The sequence below is a fragment of the Trachymyrmex septentrionalis genome, unplaced genomic scaffold (genome assembly GCF_001594115.1).
Source record: "Trachymyrmex septentrionalis isolate Tsep2-gDNA-1 unplaced genomic scaffold, Tsep1.0 scaffold13, whole genome shotgun sequence".
Classification (NCBI taxonomy): domain Eukaryota; kingdom Metazoa; phylum Arthropoda; class Insecta; order Hymenoptera; family Formicidae; genus Trachymyrmex; species Trachymyrmex septentrionalis.
The window spans coordinates 1353866-1373599 of NW_017304438.1; the positions used below are offsets into that span (position 1 = coordinate 1353866).

General features: G+C 34.9%; 1 protein-coding gene and 1 long non-coding RNA gene across 3 annotated transcripts in view; one reads left to right on the forward strand and one right to left on the reverse strand.

Moving 5' to 3' along the window:
• Positions 1-19734, reverse strand: part of LOC108756692 — a 92448-nt gene that overhangs the window by 5663 nt on the left and 67051 nt on the right. For both annotated transcript variants that reach the window (XR_001939855.1, XR_001939856.1), the window contains exon 3: positions 3547-3597. This is a non-coding gene — a long non-coding RNA (uncharacterized LOC108756692). The remainder of the gene's footprint in view (positions 1-3546; positions 3598-19734) is intronic.
• On the forward strand, positions 5086-12189 carry LOC108756691. The gene is made up of 5 exons (XM_018500689.1): positions 5086-5458; positions 7684-7807; positions 8657-8807; positions 10134-10350; positions 11624-12189. Exons 1-5 carry the CDS (start codon positions 5223-5225, stop codon positions 11748-11750), a joined length of 855 nt encoding a protein of 284 aa, XP_018356191.1. The 5' UTR covers positions 5086-5222; the 3' UTR covers positions 11751-12189.

Below are 19734 nucleotides of genomic sequence, written 5' to 3' on the forward strand. Positions count from 1 at the left end.
TCTCTCTCTCTCTGTCTGCCTCCGCGATCTGTCTCTTTCTGCGTATTTGGTCCTGAACTATCCGAATTCCATTTCCGTCCAATTACAATTCATCCCCGTTTCAAAGCGGCAGTCACGCCGCGTTCATTTCGCAAGCTCGCTGCCGCGAGGAGCAATCATTTCTTTTCTCTTCATCCCGTCTCTCTTCCGCCTTTTCAACCCGGTCACACCTCGTCCTTCGTTTTCTTCCGTTTATCGATGGACCAATAATGAAGTGTATGAGCGTTTTAAGCTAGTCATAATATATAATATTTATTACTGAAATGAATATTTGAAAGCACCGCGTAGCATATTTGCAATACTAAAACTTTAACCGAATAATTATAGCATAATGTAATACATGTAATAAAATATACATTTATCGATGAACTAATTTTAAATATTAGACAGTATAAAAAATATATGCTATGAATATTGTAGACGATAAGAAAAAAAAAAAGAGAGAGAGAGAGAGAGAGAGAGAGAGAAACTTAAAGAAAGTTTATACTATCTCTAAAATTGTTCCGAGTATTTAATTAATAAATTAGCTGCAGTGCGTTTTGCGCACAGACATGAAATAGTGCACCTGTATGATAAGATGAGAAGCATAACTAAAGTGAAGCGGGCAGTAGAGTGAAGTTTAAGGAGTTTTGGATGCGAGGGCGAGTCCTTCCGAAGAAAGTTCACCAAAGAGTGGAGGAACGGTGAGAAATTAAGCAGATGCTCAACGTTCAACGCCATAAGAGACGATTTTCGCGACATGGATTTTTTTTCAACTTCAGTAACGACATAAGTAACTGGATCTTCATCCTCCATTGCACTTTCGCTCTTCTGGCCAAAGTAAGAACGTAGGAGGAGGTCCTCCAATACTTTTGCGAAGCGATGCTTCGGGCGTATCCATCCAGAAGAAAAGCGTTCTTGAGCTACAAGACTCCATTACTCTCATTAGACCCCGTGAAAGTGCCTTTTTTATGCCCCGATAGCTAATCTCACGGCGATCGATAAGCTTTAAGACGAAACGACTCAACGCGGCGTATAAATAAGTGACTATAAATAACAATTAATTTTAACGCGATAGCGTCTCTTAATAATACATTCACCGGCGCTCCATCGACTGATAAATAAAAACTAACGGGAAAAATATTAAAATAAAATCTTATTTCATTCACTATATACTTTTAACCCGTAGCTGTTGTACCAATTATAGCTCGTATCTACTTTTTTTTTTTTTTTCCCGAAAGCTTTGACTCGCTACGCTTTGTGCTGTGTCAGTCTGCCACGCGATGCAAACCGCGATATTTTCTTTTGTATCCGATGTGACCAATGTTTGCCAACGAGCGATGCTGTTGACATTTCTTTGATCACTACGGTTTTCGATAGACCCTTGACAATTATTGCCTCCGGTCTATCATACCTCGATTATGATTGATTAATGGCAAATACCATTGAGCTCCTAAAATTGTTCCGTTTGTAAAATTTATCGAATGAATTAATATTAGCCGTGCTTGTTCATTTTTAAAGATCCGTACAAATATAATTTCTCTTTTAAACCTACTCGTTTACGTGTTTTTTCAACAATATATTTTTAAAACTAACTGTAAGGATAATCGCGCTATAATACTTCAATTAGATTTCGATATTGAAAGAATAAGTATAAATTTAATGCATGATTATGAAATATAAAGAACCTTGCATTAATTAATATGAAAAATTGAGTCCCGGTGAATTAGTTTTCATAAATGATGTAGCTTGTAATGTAAATAAAAGATGGACAAAAAGATCAATAATGGATAATTTAGGAACTGTGATATATCGAAGATGTAAAACTTGTGCGCATTAAGCATCTTGGATACATCATAACTCAAAACTGTCTACTGAGCTTTGATTGTGCCTATTTTTATTTTACTCATAACATATAAGTTACATTACATGTAAAAACTAACTCATTTTACCGAGACTCAATTTTACGTATAATTAGCGCAGATCATATTTAATGAATTTCAATTTAACCTATACAATTTAATTTTTACACACTTTTATTAATTTTAATTTATGAAAGATTCGCAAGGAATTATTAACGGAAACGAATGTGTAAATATTACTGCTAACACAAATGAAAAATAAGTAATTTTATACGACGTCCAATTAAGTAATCGTATAAAACGGTCAAGGAGAAAAATAAAACTCTCGATTGATCAATGCAACCATATTACACTTCGTCCTTCGTTTTTTCAAGTAATACGTAACGCCTCGTCGCCTTTAATAACAACTTTTGACCATAATAGCCAAGCAAAAACTCCCGTTTCCTCTATTGGTTTTTTTTTTTTTTTTTTTTTTTTAACATTCACAGGCCAATTTATCGAGGACGTATCGTTTCGGCCAATCATCCAATTAAATGCCCACGCGGCCAATTCATTGCTCGAGTCTTTACTGAAAAAAAAAAAAAAAAAAAAAACGAAGAAACGAGCAGAGAGAGAGCGTCGATGGGCCGCCCACGTATTCTCGGACGATGATGCGTTACCCGGATGATGATGATGATGACGATGCGCCGGGCAGATTATTGACGATGAAGTATCGCGTGGTACTGTCAACCTAGCCTGTGAATTATCGGCGAGCTCTCGCGCCTCTTGTGCCGCGAATCGAGGTATAATCATCGTTCTTGCCGTCGGCGGCATAAACTGATGATCCACGATATTCGCATAACGCGTATTCCGTATTGTACACGCGCCCGTGGCTGGAGCATCCGCGTTCGCCCTCGGGTTAGGTCGCCGTCAACAAATACGCGGTTTCCGATCGCGGCGTGTCGACGCGTCGCCTAACACGGTTGGCAATTAAGAGATTTCAATGGAGATTCGTCGTTTCGCAATCGCCGGCTTTGACGATGCCGGATGGCACACCGCTGCACCACCCCCCCCCCTCCCGACATTGGCTTCCTAATGCGTACGTCGAAGGGTTTGATGACCGCGAGAATGAGGCGGTGACCCATAGTTGATGCCTTTTGAGATCTCAAGCGCGATAAGCGGTCGTTGCTTGATTGTTTGCCATTGTCGATAGCGAGATGCATGATTTACTTAGGATAAGTAAGGTTCTGTAAAATGTATGTACGTGTGCGCGTACGTGAACAAATTAAGATACTGGAATGTTCCAGTTTTTGTGTTTTTGCTTAATGCACGTTCAAATTTTATATATTGCATCATTTTTTACTCGCGTGTCAACGATTTTTTTAATTAATATTACGTTACCTTATAAAAATCGAATACTGGCCAATTTAATACTGAGAGACGGTAGTTAATTAATTATTTACTTCGAGTATTGAAAGCACCGTTGCATCGCTTCTGACTCAAAATAAGTAATTAGTTGCTGTCTTTCAGTATTAAATTAGCCGATAACCAATATTAGATTTCTGTGAGGGCAGTGTGCAATTTTCTATCTTACACTGTAATCTAAAGGAGCACGGTAGTGTCCTCGTGCCGTATCTTAGCGCCGAGACACTAATCGTGTCTTCAGACAATAATTTATTGTCCTTACCTTTTTATCGATGGTCCGATTTTGATCGACTTTGGCATTGATCTGCGAAATCTGCCAACAAAAAAATTAATAAAATAGAATTACAAAAAGACCAATTGTGTGTGTTACAGTAATAAACATACTTTAATCAGATATTAAGAATCAGATATTTAGTGATGATTTAGTCGTTTCAAAATGTTCTCTACACAGAATACATGAAAAATATTAATAAAAGGAAGGCTAATTAAAAAAAGAACAATAAATTAGTTCAAGTACTGCGAAAAATATTAAATTTTCACTAAAATTCTTTTACTACTAAGTTTTTATTTTTAAATATCTTCTTTTAAGCGATCCAAATCTACCGATTAGGTATAAATATGTGATAAATCAATATAGCTCTATACTCAGTTGTTCTCACGAATATATAGTTGCCGAAAGCAGAAGACGAATTAAATTCAAATGAGCTTTTCACGGTGTGTGTTTCAGAACGTAATAATACGTTTCAATATTTATGCATGCGAATCCAAATTGATCGCATTCAGCGAATGGTTAAGTGAGCACTCAGTAATTATTGCGTACGATTAGAATAGACCTGTAGAGATCTATATGATGTAAAAGAAAATTAAGAATAGCAGCGAGCGTTCATTCAATTGTGTAACTGCTATCTTTTCACCTAGTAATGTTAATGTAAGGAAAACATAAGGAGTAGCGTTTCAGAGTTAATATGGACTTATAGTGGTTGCCAAAAATTTTCAATCAAAATACATAATTTTAAATTCAAAATACAATTATAATTTTGTAAATCTGTTTTTTTAATTTATATTATAAGTTAATAAAATTTTTATTGCAACTTAAAGACAAGGTATTTTAAATAAAATATATTAAACACTTCTATATTCAATATTTATTTGTAAAGATTCTTTATAAGCAATACAATAAAGAATTTCGCATCGGCCGGAAACTTTTGGCAGTCACTGTTATATTTCAGTATATAAGCAGAATTGGAAATTTTATTAAATTCCCAATCATTCCCTCTTTCTCCCTTTTGGTGTGATATTTTCTATCCGTAAAAAATGATGATTAAAAGACATACAACTGATTTGGAAAAGAGCACCTCACGCTCGTTATTTTAGATTAGTATCCTATTGAATGTAAAAGGTATACTAAAAGGTATCGTAAACAGGACGAACATAATGCCTGACATTTATAAGACACAGTCCTTTATTTTTCGACAGTATTTCGAGCATCCCGATCTATTGGAATCATTAGCGTGAGTAATAATCCATATCCAAGTGCCAGCGTTTCCTCCTACACGCTTATTTGTACTCACAATTGAACTAGCCATCGGACCATCGCAGTCGATCCTTCTCTCGCGCATATACGCATCAATAACAATCAGGGATTTAACTGGGCGCATCGAGCCGCTTTCAGGGGCACTTTTTGTCATACAATCTTCCGATCTTCGTCGATCTAGCTCGCCCAATTTGTCTGTCCATCGCGGAGACGCGTATAAAAGGACCGCGATAGAACGCGATACGAAGCAGTACAGCACGACGTATGTCCGGTGCTGACATCCTCTCGGAGTGATCGATCTCGCGTAACGCATTACGTACGTGTAGAATCATATACGGCCGTTCCCTTTCGAACGGCGACACGTGAGATCACCCGTTCTCGGTTCGCTGGCAACGCTATAAAAGATGTCGCAACCGGAACAGGGCGGCAGTGCGCAGTGCGAGAAAGACATGTCCACGTCCAAGAGCAGCTCGATGTTGCGTCTGAATCAAGAGAGCTCCGCCGACTGGCAAGACCACGGCGACACTGACTCGGAGGTCAGTGAGAACGACTTCCTCACGAAGGGTGCTTTCCTGCTCACCCCTAGCCACGAACTGAGTATGGAGAAGGCCGCCACCATCTGCGAGAAAATGAACTTCCGGTGAGCGCATCACTTTGGCAGGCTACTTCGTCGCTGGGACGAGGTTTACTTCCCAGGATCTCAGGTCGTTCAATAAAAGAGACGTTAAACCGGACGTCGCACCCTGATAACTATGACGAACGAGTGTCCAAGTACCGTCGGTTTTCTCTTAGTTGCTTTATCGTCCGCCTTGCACTCTCATCGATTGTGCTCGACAAGTGTATTGTTATCGGGGAAAAAAGATACGCGCGTTTGTACCGTAAGATTTAAAAGTTGTATATTTAAAAAAAAAGTAACTTGATTAAATTCTTCATAATAATTCTTTGGAAGACTGGAAAATGTATTTATATAAAATTCTATAAATATAAATATTCTCAAACAGAGATCTGATTTGATCGAAAATAGAAATCTTTCTCTTATTTGATTTATTCTTATTGATATAAATTTTATTTATATTTTATATTTAAAAATTCTTTAGATTGATTGATTAAGATATGGTAAGCACTCTACAGTGGCTTCCCAAAATTTCCGATCAACATATAATTTTATGATAATCTTTGTCAATCTGTTTTTCACTTCATTATAATTCAGTTAACAAAATTCTTGTTATAATCAATTTTTAAAAGCATAACATTTTACTTGAATATATTTAAGTTCTTGTTGTATTAAAATTTTATTTGTAAAAATTTTTATTTAAATAATGTAATAAAATTATTCATTGATCGAAACCTTTTGGCAGCCACTATAAATGATTCTGTTTCATTTGTAAGAAACCAGCTAACGCTATTTATTCATGAAGAGTTAAATTGTATTCTCAACATATCGTATATTTCGGAACAGCAAAAGAATTTTCATAGAATATTCAAATGTTAATGAAATGTTCCGAATATTGTATAAACACTTCTTGTATATCACGAAAATCATTCACCCGCAAGCAGTTCATATCCGTCGACAAAGGGTTGTGGTAGCGATGTATTAACTCGTAAATAAGAATCACTGGGAAAGAATATAAAGAGCGCAATATTTTGCCTATGGTGAATCCTTAAAATTGAGTTCCAAGATAAAAGCAAATGAAATGTGTTTTTGACAGTACAATTTGGTTTACAAGTTAATTCAGATCTCTCTAGATCTGGAATTTCTAGGAAAATTATAAATTTACGGAATACGCATGGGGAACATTCTCCAAATGTATAATAATGTATAGAATATTTAACGATTGTTTAAATGTTGCTCTTATATTCTGTAAATATTTCAGGATATTCTAGAACATTACGGAATGTTATTTTGAGATTTTATATCAATATTTCATGAATACTTCAAGAATATTTAGCATTAGCTAATTACTGTAACTTTCTTCGTGTTTTTCATAAACGAATACAATTATTAAAACAGTAATGCAAATTACATTTTTTATATAGTATAAAATATAGAAATAGAAAAATTTATAAAAATGAACAATTATACTTACAAAAATTAACTGTTTTGTACAATTTTTTTTTATTTTATTAAAAATAAGTTATAAAATTTGTAGGCAACATCAAGATATTTTTATACGCAAAGATCGATTTACGCCACATTTTTATTCTAACTTATCTGTGACATTCGTATCGACTGTGCATCGCTAAGATTACTTTGGCCTTCACTTAGTTTAATCCGCAAGAGATCCTAAAGTACTTCGTGTCCAATTCAGATCTAAAAGTAGAGTTAAGTCAGCTGGCGCTTCGTGTTAAGTAGTAAAGACAGTAACAGGTCGGACAACAAATCCATTAAGCCAACTACGTCTGTATGGTGCTATCTGTGAACGCTTTTGTGCACCGACAATGAGTTCATGTGTATGATAGTGGTAGAAATTCATTCGCACTTAGCATCAAAATGAACTAACCTTCGTCTATCAATCTAAGTCTTTTTTGGCACAAGCAAAATTTCATTCTTAAATTGTATCCTCATTTTTACTCAAATCTCAATTTTTATTAAAGGTTTTAACATTTGAGTTAAAAACTATTTAATGTAACGGAGATGTTGGAAAGTAAACTTAATTTTTTTAAGTCCAAAATGGTAAAACAACTCGCCCTGAACAAAAAAGATCTACATTGCGAACGGAGGCAATAAAAATATAATTACAGACGGAGAGTTAACCGCGATGTTATTCTATTATGTAAATGGAAGATTGTTATAGATTTCCAAGTTAAAACGTTTCTTTTATTATTCATATCATAATTAAAACGACTTTCTATTATGTGTTCTAGAGGTGCATTTTCTTTGACGAAGACTGCCACCGGCATTCTCTTCAAGTTCAGCAACATCGACGACTTTCAGGCGGTGTATAAAAAAGGCTTCCACAAAGTGACGGGCGCTCGTTTCTACAAAAAGGTAGATATTCCATATTCTCGCAGCTTAATTAATTCTGCATTTATAGAATCGTTTATGGAAATATTTCATTTTGCCAATAAATAGTGGCTGGCAAAGTAATTTTGTCACAGATAATTTAACCTGTATTAGCGTTTTTAACTTTATATCCGGGGGTGTTGTATTATGTTGCACGATTACACAGGAAACCTCACTAAAGCCAAAGCACCTGACACAGAGAAATACCTTATAGCGCTTCTGCAGCTAATCTCGGGATCTGCATGGATTCTACACTCCCATGACACGAACACATATTCTAGATATACAACAAAGTACAGAAGATGCTCAACAACGAAAATATTTTAATAAAAATTTGCAAAAGCAAATTTGACGTTAAATTTGATTATATTGACTTAAAGCTGATTGCAGAAATTGCTAAATATTTGCTTTATTATTGAAAGCAATCCCTTATTTTCTAAAATATACACTGAAAAAAGCGGTACTGCAACTGTTCGTGAAAATAATTATAGTTAGGCGCTTCATTTTTATCATTATTATTATTTTTATAAATTATAGTTTTGGTACTAAGTATATATTTTTTGGGTAAATATAGGACATTATAAATAAATTATTTTTATTAACATTACAGAATAATAACTATAATTACTATAAAAATGGAGCTCCTAACTATAATTATTTTACCATGCAAATATCATGAACAGTTATAGTACCACTTTTTTTGTTTGCCTGCGATTATGTATAATTAACAAATGCCAAACATTTTTCTCTCAATGTGATTTTCTTCGCAGCTTTTGCAGTAGCTTTTGGATATTCTTTCCTAGAATGATATGCATTATAATTCGTAACATATAGGTTGCTATACCATGTAGACCGGCGAAAATCTTCACGGTCTACGTTCTAGATGTGCCTGAAGAGCTGCCGGAGGACGATATTAGACACGCTCTCTACAAATATCGATCTATCGTCGAAGTAACCAGGCTACCCCTGAATACGGGAACTGTTTGTGAGTCACGAAAATGCAAATGCTTCTTCTCCATATTTCTCATACCGTCGTTCTTTCCAGGGGAAAGCTTCAGATACCCTACACGCGTAACGTGATGGATACTGCTTCCCCTTTGCGATCTCAAAAATCTTTCCGCCTATATGTATTTATATGTATATTATATATATTTTACATATACAATTTAGAATGCAATCTCGATAAAAAATTTTATTTCCCGAAAAATCGTTCTACATTATTCAATGTGCTGAGCAATTACAGTGACTGCCAAAAGTTTATAACCTACTAATTTTACGATCATTTTTGTCAATCTATTTTTTGGTATGTATATATTATAAATTAATAAGTTTTGTTATAAACAACTTAAGAATACAGAGATATTTTAAATACTAGAATATATTAAGTGCTTGCATAGATCTCTATTTGTAAATATTCTTTATTATCTAAGCAATACAAAAATTTCTCATTGGCCGAAAAGAATAATTTTGCTGAAATATTTAAAGTTCACTATCGATTGACTTCACACAATTTATTCCGGACTCTACTTTTTCGCCTTCGAATGGGAAAATAGTTTTTCAATTGGATCTCCGTTGCATATTAACGAAGAATGTACATCAATTTGACAATCATCATCAATTTGTGTTAAAATGGGACTTTCAGTTACAATTAAGAATTATTTTATATATCTGTTGTCCGTTGAGAATATCATTTAAGTATAAAGGTTATCTTTTATCTATTATTTTAACGGACTGAAGAAGACTAAGTAAAGTCGAAACGTTTCCTATATATTTTAACTAATTGGATGACACTCTAATAAGCCATTTTATATTTATGAGTTTACAGTTTCTAACTGTGTGCTCATAAATTGACCTTTCTATTACCATTATTTGCATTTAACAAAGTTTGTTATAAATCTGAAAATGATTTTGTTCCACCATTCAAATAATTATTTAGAACACTCAAGCTGGCTGCTAAAGCGTCAAATCTTTTTATAACATTGCTCATCATGCTTAAATTTCCTACATAATTATTTCGATAGTGAAACAATATTATTTCCAGAGTTGTATCTATCTAAATTTTCAAATATATTTCAGAAAAATCATTCTTTCCATTTGAAAACCATTTGGCAGCCACTGTACGTGCAGCCTCTCTACATTTTGCATAATATTAACAATATATTTTGGAATTGACTTTATACTTCACGTATACTCATTCACATTTTGTACGCGCGCGTATTTAAAAGCGCTATTACTTTCCGTGACGCTTGATGCATAGAGCTTTCTGCCTTTCTGCAACGCATGCAATAAAATCGTGTGTTAAATAAATCAGTGAAGGCCATCAATGACAAGCTAAAGAGCGACGCGCAGAATCTGAACGAGCCGGCGACGATTTATACGGGGCCACCCGTTATAAGGGTTACCCTGGCCAGCGTGGAGGAGACCTCGATGCTGCTGAGCCGTGGTTTGGATTTTTATGGGGCCACATATTTCCCCACCGAAACGCCCCATCCAGCCGCTCAACCCCTCGCAAAATACAAAAACAACAGGTGGGAAGTGAATTCGTTCGTGCATGCTTGCTTCGTGCGACGCGAGCCGCGCGTGATTCATTGAACGACAAATTCGCGTGGCCGTGTTAAAAATTACGCACGCGATATCGTCCCGGCCGATATTTATTATCCAATATTTATTAACTATCGTTGCGCCGAAACTGCACTCAACAATTCGGTATAATCGCGGTTGTTTAAACGTCCGTTATTTCCGAATAATACGGGACCGCTGTTATTAATTCGCTCATATAACGTGTCAAAAATGACTTTACACGAAACGGCCTTTTATATCGGATGGGCAAGCTATTAAATGTAATCGATATTTTTCGTTTGTTTCGAATTACTTAGACGGAAAGAATTTTGCTGAAGTATCTAGAGATTTAACTAGACAAAAATAAAGTATCTAAAAAAATTTAGATCTGAAAATAATTGCGTTGGATTATAAAGATTATTGTATGGAACACTCGCGAGCGTAAATGAGCGACACTGCAAGAAGTTTTTTGACATTCTAGCAATTAGTTTAGGCGTGCTACATAATTATTTTGATATCAAAGGAAGCAATGGTAACGCAATTTCTTGAATTATCTAACATTTGGTTATTTAAATTCCATTCCATGTGTTAAAACGTTAATCAATCCATTTCTATGGTTAGTTTCAAAGTAAATAATGTCCATATTAATATATATGCATTTAATAAATAATAAACTAAATTTGAGTCTAACTAAATTTAATACCTTTCCTTGAATTAAATTGTTTAACTCCTGTTTTAGTTAAATTAACGAATAGGAGTGACCTAGAAATGAATAAAAAACTCTTTAGTATGGTTTAACGTTATGAATGTAATAGCGTAATCTAACAAAATTATTTTCAGATCTGTGTAATTAAATTTTTAGATAACTTTTAAAATCGTTCTTTTCATGTAGGTTTTAGTCCAATATAGCTGTGATTTTCTCAACGAAAATGATCTACAATATTCACCAATATTTTAAAACGTTGAGAATTCGAATTCAAAAAAAGCGTAATAATTGCTGTTGGCTTAAACTGTAATCTCTACTTAAAAAAAAAAAAAGAAAAAAAAGAAAAGAAAGAAAAGAAAAAAATAATGATAGCGCCATTACACGATTCGCTCTTTTACTTCGTCGTAATATCTTTAATGGAACATTGCCAATAAAATACAAAAGGTTTGCAGGCATTAGGGGGGAACGGCTCTTTTCAGGAAAAAAAAAAAAGAGGACAGGAGAAGAGACCCCTTTCACATGTTTCGCCATTGCAGATGGATCGAGCTGGCGTCGATCGGCACGGGACAAAGAGTGAGGGACCTACTTCCGGTCTTTGACAACGCGGGCTTCAACAAATTGCCACCTCCGGCGAGCCGTGTAATAAAACCGCAAAGAAACTGACACGTCCCTCGTCCGGCACCCCGAATTCTTCGGCCGCCGTCACCGCCGCGATCGATAATGGCGACGAATCGAGGGAGGACGCCACCGCGAGGACGACGTTACGACCCGACGACAATACTAATGCAGACTATCTCGATCGAAATTCGGACACGGGGATCCGCTTTGACGATTTCAACGAGATTCTAACGCTCCATCGATCGTGACATATAAAAGAACGAGGTTTATCGCCGTATGTACATTTCGAATATATATTTCGCATAAGCGGAATATAGGATGATCACATATTTTTGAATTAAATGAACAATTAAATAAAACTTTGAAATCTACGGAAAGACTTAATGTAGAGATACGTGCATTATTTTTCTTCTTTCAGACAGGATGGCTCGGTTATCTTATAATGTATACAGAGAGCGTATAGATATCTCTTCCTTATTTCAAAAACAACATAATTAAAAAAATGATTTTCGAACTATTACCATGGATGAATTCGATAAACATTACCGTGTTAATCATAAAAATTGAATTAATTTAACTTCATAAAAAATCGTCACAACTCATAAAGGATTTTTAATGAGACTAGTTACTGATTTCTTTTATGCAAATGATCATCTGAAGTGTTTTTATTTATCTCAATTAAAATCACTATTATATTTATGATATGTTGTGCATTATTGATTTGCCCATTTAAAAGATGAAAAGATGAAAAGAAACTAAACAAGAATTAAACAGAATAAGCACGTTAAGTAGCTTATTATGATAGTATTTCTTAAAAAATTTTAATACAATTTTTATTGTGGATTTTTGATGGAATTACATTTAAAGATTCGTAAAGAGTGGTTATTAAAAAAGAAATAATACGTTAACCAATATTTATACAAAATAATATTTAACATTTCACATTTTTTCGCCACTAGGACAAAAACACACCAGGTGATCATTCCCAGGTTAAGAATTGTGAAATAAAATAGAAAAAATTATATTTAACCATACTAAGAACATATTCCTTTTGTTAATTATTCGTTTACAATTAGTTAATAATTTTCTGTCAAGTTGAAAAATAGTTGTTCCTCTTTTCCCTTGAAAAATTTAATTAAAAAAATTTTCTTAGTTGTATCATTTTTGAAGTAAGGGAGCGACATATATGCACACAAAGACTTGTATTTTCCTTAATATAGATTTGATTGAACGAAATTATATTGATAATAAAAATGTTAATTCACTGATAAAAGTGAAGAGTGGAAATTCGTGAGATTGCACGATGAGTCGTCCTTGCAAAGTGATACGATGCATCGCGTTGGCTAATCGAGCATAATATACGTCAGCGCATGTTGCACGTTATCTTTCTGTTATTCGTGGGAAGAATATTGTTTATATCATTCACGCCAACCCACATAAAACATTGGTACGTGCGTATCTGTTTTAACGCATCACAACGCGACACATGCAGCTCCGACTTATCATAACACAACATGACTCGATTGAAGAAGGATGCTCAACGTGCTGGAGCACATCAATGCCTCTACTGATAAGTATTGAAAAATTTTATTTCCTTGTGTACTGAGTTTTCTGAGATTTTGTATGTACAGCTATATCGACAGTGTTGAACGCGGATAATTAAATTATCGCGTGCAAATAATTTATTTTATTCAAGAGAAATTATTCTTCCCAATATATATCTATTGTTTAACAATGTCGGATTTATGACGAATTTTTCTTTCAAATATATATTTATTATCTAGTAATATCGGATTTATGACGAATTTAATAAGTGCATAAAAAATTTGCAGTTAAAGTTGCAAAAGGGGGCTATTGTCACATATTTTGTCATATTATAACTACGATATGTGATGTGCAATTAAAGTTTTATTGCAACTTCAATTGCAAATTTCTCAAATTTATAGCGTGACAGAACAATTTGGAAAATAGATTTATATGCGGTATTAAAAAAAAACTACTCGGGTCATTTTTTTGTCGAACAGTATTGTTCTTCTAGCTGCAATATGGAAACAAAAGACAATCGTTTTGGAAGATTAATTTGACTACTTATTCTCCTGTGTTGTACAAATAAAATCCGATTAAAACATAAGTTCAGCCGTATATTTCTCAACACATGCGACCGATGGAGGATCGAGTGTAATGTGCAAGAGAAACTGCATTATACGCTCGTGACTCGTATAGAGCCATTTCTCGACACGCACACGCATTATAAGATACACCGTGCCGGTTCGCAGGTAGACGTGATTTCTAATCCTGTCTCCCTCGCATACAGCGAAGGTTCCTATTTTTCTGTTGACGGAAAGGTCAACGTCGCGATATCAACTGCATATATATATATATGTGTGTATAAAATTACCGTTCCTATCAGTCGCCTACTTTTGCGCCAGTCACGCGACTAACATTATTTAAAAACGCACTAAGTAAGTCGATCGTGTACTAGAAATTAATCCACCTGTGCACTGATAATTAAGATTTCGCGAAGCAAAGTAATCAAATATTATACATAAAGCTCACGAAAACATTCGAACGTCATTTGATTCATTGATGCATCATCATTCAAGTACTTTCGAGAATTATAAATTTATAGTAAAGAAATTTAAACTTCAATAAATAATTTGTTGTCGATGCTAAACTTGCTGGTCAAAAAGAACTAAAAATATGATGTTTTTATTGCACTGGTGGATTTTTAAATGGTTGTTACAATTACTTGTACGTATTAGAAGCTTTCTTTAATCGCATAAATTATTACTTTGCGAGTACAAACGATTGTAAAGAAACTATTTTAGGAAGATTGATTTAAAATATAAAATATAATCCTTGTTACACACACACATATATATATATATATATATGTGTGTGTGTGTATGAAGATTACAGATTTACTAATAACAATAAAAAATTAATTATAATTTACGTTTAAGTATAGCTAATCTATTTTTTCTAATAATGTTTTCATAATTTTACAGTATTTAATAATTTGAAAATTATTATTTATGTTTACTTATTGTATAATAATATAATTATACGGAAACAAACGCATATTAATAATATGTTTAAACCACGACATAAAATTTTGAACTCCTAAAAGCTAAATATTTTAAGGAAGATCATTGTATTTCGTTGCGTCATATTAGACAGTCTATAAAATAAACAATGCCAAAAAATAAATTGTAATTATATATTATAATATCTTAACGTCCAGTATATAAAGCATTATTATAAAAAAAAACGTTTTTACTAATATCTTTCAATAATATTAAAAAAGGGATACGATAAATGAGAGTATAAAATACACAATATTGTATTAAGAAGATAACTATAAATGAGGCATAATAGACTTTACACCGTTTAATTTATGTAAAAGAACTAATTTAGAGGATAATAGGATTTGTCATGAGGGAAAACTGAGCAAACGACGGAACAAATTGGGGAGGAAAAACAAGGGTTTTTCTCTTCTTCTGCTTTCGAGTGAATCGCAAATTATCACCGGCACACATTCGCATAAACGTTCGCCACACCGCGGATTTTTTATTACAGAGCGGCGATTCAATAATAACGATGAAATTTACCTTTGTACGTGCAGCCTGCATGCGCTTATTAAGATATATATTATGCCATCCGTTATATAACCCGCAATATTCCCGTTATATAAACGTCCCGCTGCAATTACGTAATACCCGTACGGATAGGACGTGTACTTGATGGCGGATCGTGATATATGTAGCCTTGCCACTTGCGTGAAAGTCGTAACGACGTTATTGCCGCCTCCATATTAAAAGAATTACGATTCGTACCAAAAAATGCCGCATACTTATTACTTTATTTTCAAATACGTTTATTTAAAAATTGCTTGTCCCTCCTCTATTACTCGTCCACTGGTAAATTTACTCGTGGACTAAGTGGTTTAAATGGATGTAGAAAGATTTTCAAAAGTAAAATCGTTTTTTTTCTTTTTCTCTTTCACTGTTTAATTCGTGTCCAATTACATCCAATTAGAGTTATTTTTATGCCCAATTTCTTCACTTCCAGATAAATTGTGGATAACTTTATCCAGGAGATACTTCCATTGTAATATGGAAGATATCTCTTGGATAATGTTATCTAGAGGTAAAGAAATTGAGCAGGATATCCATAGGTTGCTTCTACTCGAAATGCCGTTAATTTAACTAAAATTAAACAATTTAATTTAAGAAAGTATATTAAATATGACTTAAATTTAGTTTATCATTTACTAAGATATATTTCTAACATAGATTTTGAAAGTAATTGTGAGCAATTCAACCATAGAAATGAATTGATTTACACACATAAAATTTGATTTTGGCATACACGAAGGTTAAAAATATAATTTTTTTAATTCACACGGAATTGAAGTTAGTATTATTTGGATTTAACAATATATTTCTCTCATAACTTAAATGCAATATTCTCTCAATTCTCTATAGAATTATTTTTCAGCATTTGAATATGAAACAATCGCGTAGAGTCCTTACAAGTATTATTTTCTACGAGATATAATCGAGCAAACCCCTCGAGAATGGAAGAGGCGAGAAAATTACTGTACTAAATGCCGCGCGTTTATTTCTGATTATTTTCGTCGCCGAAGAGGAGGGTCAGAGTGACGCTGCTTTTAACAAGGTGAGACTTTATCAGGAAAAGAGCTCGCGTAGAAAGAGAGAAACTTGGCCGCGATGAGTGGTGGTCACAGGAGGGTATAAGTAATTCTCCGAGAATGCTATTACGTCCTGCTGCGCCTTCGCTCGGGGGACGAGGGCTATTTCAACGCGTAATATGAGAGAGGGTGGATATGGGAGGTGGTAAATGTCAGCTATGTATGAAAGAGAGTGCCGCCATAGAGCGAACGTGGCGCGGACAGAGCCGGGTTATCCGCCATGGCGGGCGAGATGAGGACCGGGGGTTATCCATGGCCGTGGCAGGAAACTCGAGGGACCGGCGATAAATTGTGCGTCTTCTGAAAAAATCTCAGGTAACTTAAAATATCGTACGTTTTTTGCCCTAAACATATGGGGAAAAATGCAGTTACGTCGCGTGAACGACATTATTCGCTGTTTGCGGGTAGAAATTCGAAATTAAAGAACGAATAAGTAATGAACTGTGGTGAAAAATTGAAATGTTTTTCAGGCAATCTAACAAGCCGTAATAATGTAATATACCTATGCTTAGTTGTGCAAATATACAATTAGAGAATTATTCACGTAACAGAAATGTAATTAATAAAGTAAAATAAAATAAATTAATAATACACTTTAATATAAGTTTCTAATAACAATTTAATTACATATAATACAATATGTGTATATAAATAATACTTTTAATAATATATCGAAAAATATGCATGACTCTTATTGTATACACGTATTTTTGTTAATTGAAGATATTCGTTATAAATTGTCTAATAATTCATTGTAATTTGTATACAAAATGAAAATATCATATGTTTTGTATAAAAATATTTACTTTATCATTTGAAAACGTTGTAAAAACAAATCCGAGGATAAAGGAAGGAATTGGGGAAAGCACCTTGCCCTGTAAAATGCGAAAATACGCGAGATAGCAACTGCCACCAATTTAGCGGCTCCAATTTTTATGCAACGTGGATTTTTAGGACAAGTTAAAGTGAGAAACCTAGTTTTGTTAATGGCCGTAACTTTATTTTAGAGGACGAACCCCCGAGCGGGCAGACTTCGCTCACCAACAAGTGCCATTATCACCGCCTCTCGACTCCGTAACCATAGACTAATTTCGCTTAAAGAGCCCGCCGGACAGTTAACCGGTTTTTTTAGTCTCCGTTTCCACAAATTTCAATTTTACGTGCAAAGAAATTTCCGAAAGTTAAACGCGACGTGTAATTACGTTTACCCTTTGGCGACTGTAAAGAGACGCGCGACCGCGCAATTGTCAAAAACTTTTACCAGACAATTATATTAGAGAATATTCGGCACGTCAGTTTGAAGAACAATTAAATTTGCCAAGCTAAAATTTTTATGTTGCCCGACTGGCGCATCAGTTATTTAACCTGACGTCATGCCTGGCCTGAATAAAAATTGCCACGACTGAAAAATAAAACCAAATAAAACGATAGCAGTTTTGGGCAGAGAAAAGCAGTAAACTCGGTCGAAATCACTGTTAAAGCGGCACCGTTCGTTGGAAACGGAAAGCGTGTCGAATCGATTAAAAATGTATATGGAACGTGTGCTAAGCAACGGATATTCGAGGAAAGGCCTCGAGGGATCAGCCCTCGATGGTGCGAGAGACGGCTGTCCGATCTACGCCTATCAAGCGGACGAAAGGGAACGAGAATCGATGGAGAATCGAAGGGGGCTCGCTCGCTGCCAGGCAAGCTCGAATATTGCGAGAAGGCGGAAGAAAGCAAGAGAGAGAGAGAGAGAGAAAGAGAGAGAGAGAGAGAGAAAAGGGCGGAACGCCTGGTAAGCACCTCTGAAGGACTATTTCCTCGAAGCTTGCGTTCCTAATTGCATCGGAGTCATCTATATTATTACGAGGCTCCCGCGCATAACCCTCTGAAGCGTGCTGTACATGGATGCAAAGGTCTCAACCTACAACTGACTTGATGTTCTCCTCCTCCTCCTCCTCCTCCTCTCTTCCCTTACTCCAACCAACTATATCCTCCGCCGCCCTTATTACCCGCGGCGAAACCCACCCTTCTCTCTCATTCTATATACCCCGTTTCGATCCTCGTCGTTCTGCGGATCCCCGGCCGCGCACGTGCTCCCGCAGGAGACTGCGGAAATTGTCAGTTGCAGTTTTCAAAGTAGTCCCAACCGGTGATTGTCGATTTTAAGCCAATACCGTAAAATTTATTTATTTCTCGAAATAGATGTTCTGGTTCAGGTCATCGCACATCTATTTTCAACTTCCTCTAATAGAGCCGCCATTAGCATTAATTTTTCACGCTACGTCAACGTTCGATATGTAACAATAATACTCTAAATTGTTTTTGTTTTTTTGTTTTTTTTTTTTTTAAGGCAAATCTGGAAAGCTTGTAAAAACGCACATTTATTCAGCGTTAGCATGGCGGGGATTATTTTCACGTCGACTAAATTAAATTGTAATACTATACACACGTACGTTTTCCCTAAGCGAAAATAACGGGATTGAAAGAGAGAAAGAACGAACAGATTTTTCGCGTCAACGTCGCGACAATAATCGATACGCCCGCTGTCTACCGAATAGTCGCACCTGTGTTTTTATTACATTGTAGTTCGCGCCGAGTTTAATTAGAGACTCCACGGGCGGTAACCAACCAATCTATCTGTAATGTCCCGCGGCGTCAACTCTCGTTTTCTTCCCATCAGTCGACTAATTAAATAAATATAGGACACGCAATGCACGCGCATTGGTGTTACTCGATCAATAATCAAGCTCTACGACAGGCTCGCCCGATGCGCGCACATACTGAAACCGCTCTGTTAACACAAATCAAAAACCCATCGAGAAATAAGAGACGTAGCACGGAGGGAAGAAAACGGGAAACGTGTTTAATTAGGAATGTTTGTTCTGTAATCAAGAAGAATGTAAGAAAAGCAAGCTGTTAAAGTCTATTTCTTAATGTAATAGCTCCGTGAAGAAAAAAGTTATTTGAACAAACTCGTGTAAATTTGTTCAAATTTCAAACATTTAGGAACTACGTCCTCGTTTTCGAGGCATTATCATACTTTTAAAGCGTAATTACGGTCCTTCATAAAATCAACGTGATGCCTCTTTTAAAAGAAAGACTGCCGAATGCAGTAAAGTTATTTAACTTGAATTTATTTTTGCAATTGTTCTATTTTTACTCATATTAATTATTAGCTTTATTATTATGAATTATCGCAATTATATGATAATCATTTAATTAAATAAAATTTGTGGTGGTACGATTTCGGAGAAACTGATAGATTTTATAAAAATATAAACCTTAATCTTTTATTTATAATATACATAAATATATATATATATATATAAA

What these genes read in the sequence shown, in the direction of transcription:
- LOC108756691 (XM_018500689.1), top strand. Translation starts at nt 5,223, where the DNA reads ATGTCGCAACCGGAACAGGGCGGCAGTGCGCAGTGCGAGAAAGACATG. An exon ending in CCTGAATACGGGAACTGTTT is followed by an intron (nt 8,808 to 10,133) that starts GTGAGTCACGAA and finishes TAAATAAATCAG; the next exon opens with TGAAGGCCATCAATGACAAG. An exon ending in GCAAAATACAAAAACAACAG is followed by an intron (nt 10,351 to 11,623) that starts GTGGGAAGTGAA and finishes TCGCCATTGCAG; the next exon opens with ATGGATCGAGCTGGCGTCGA.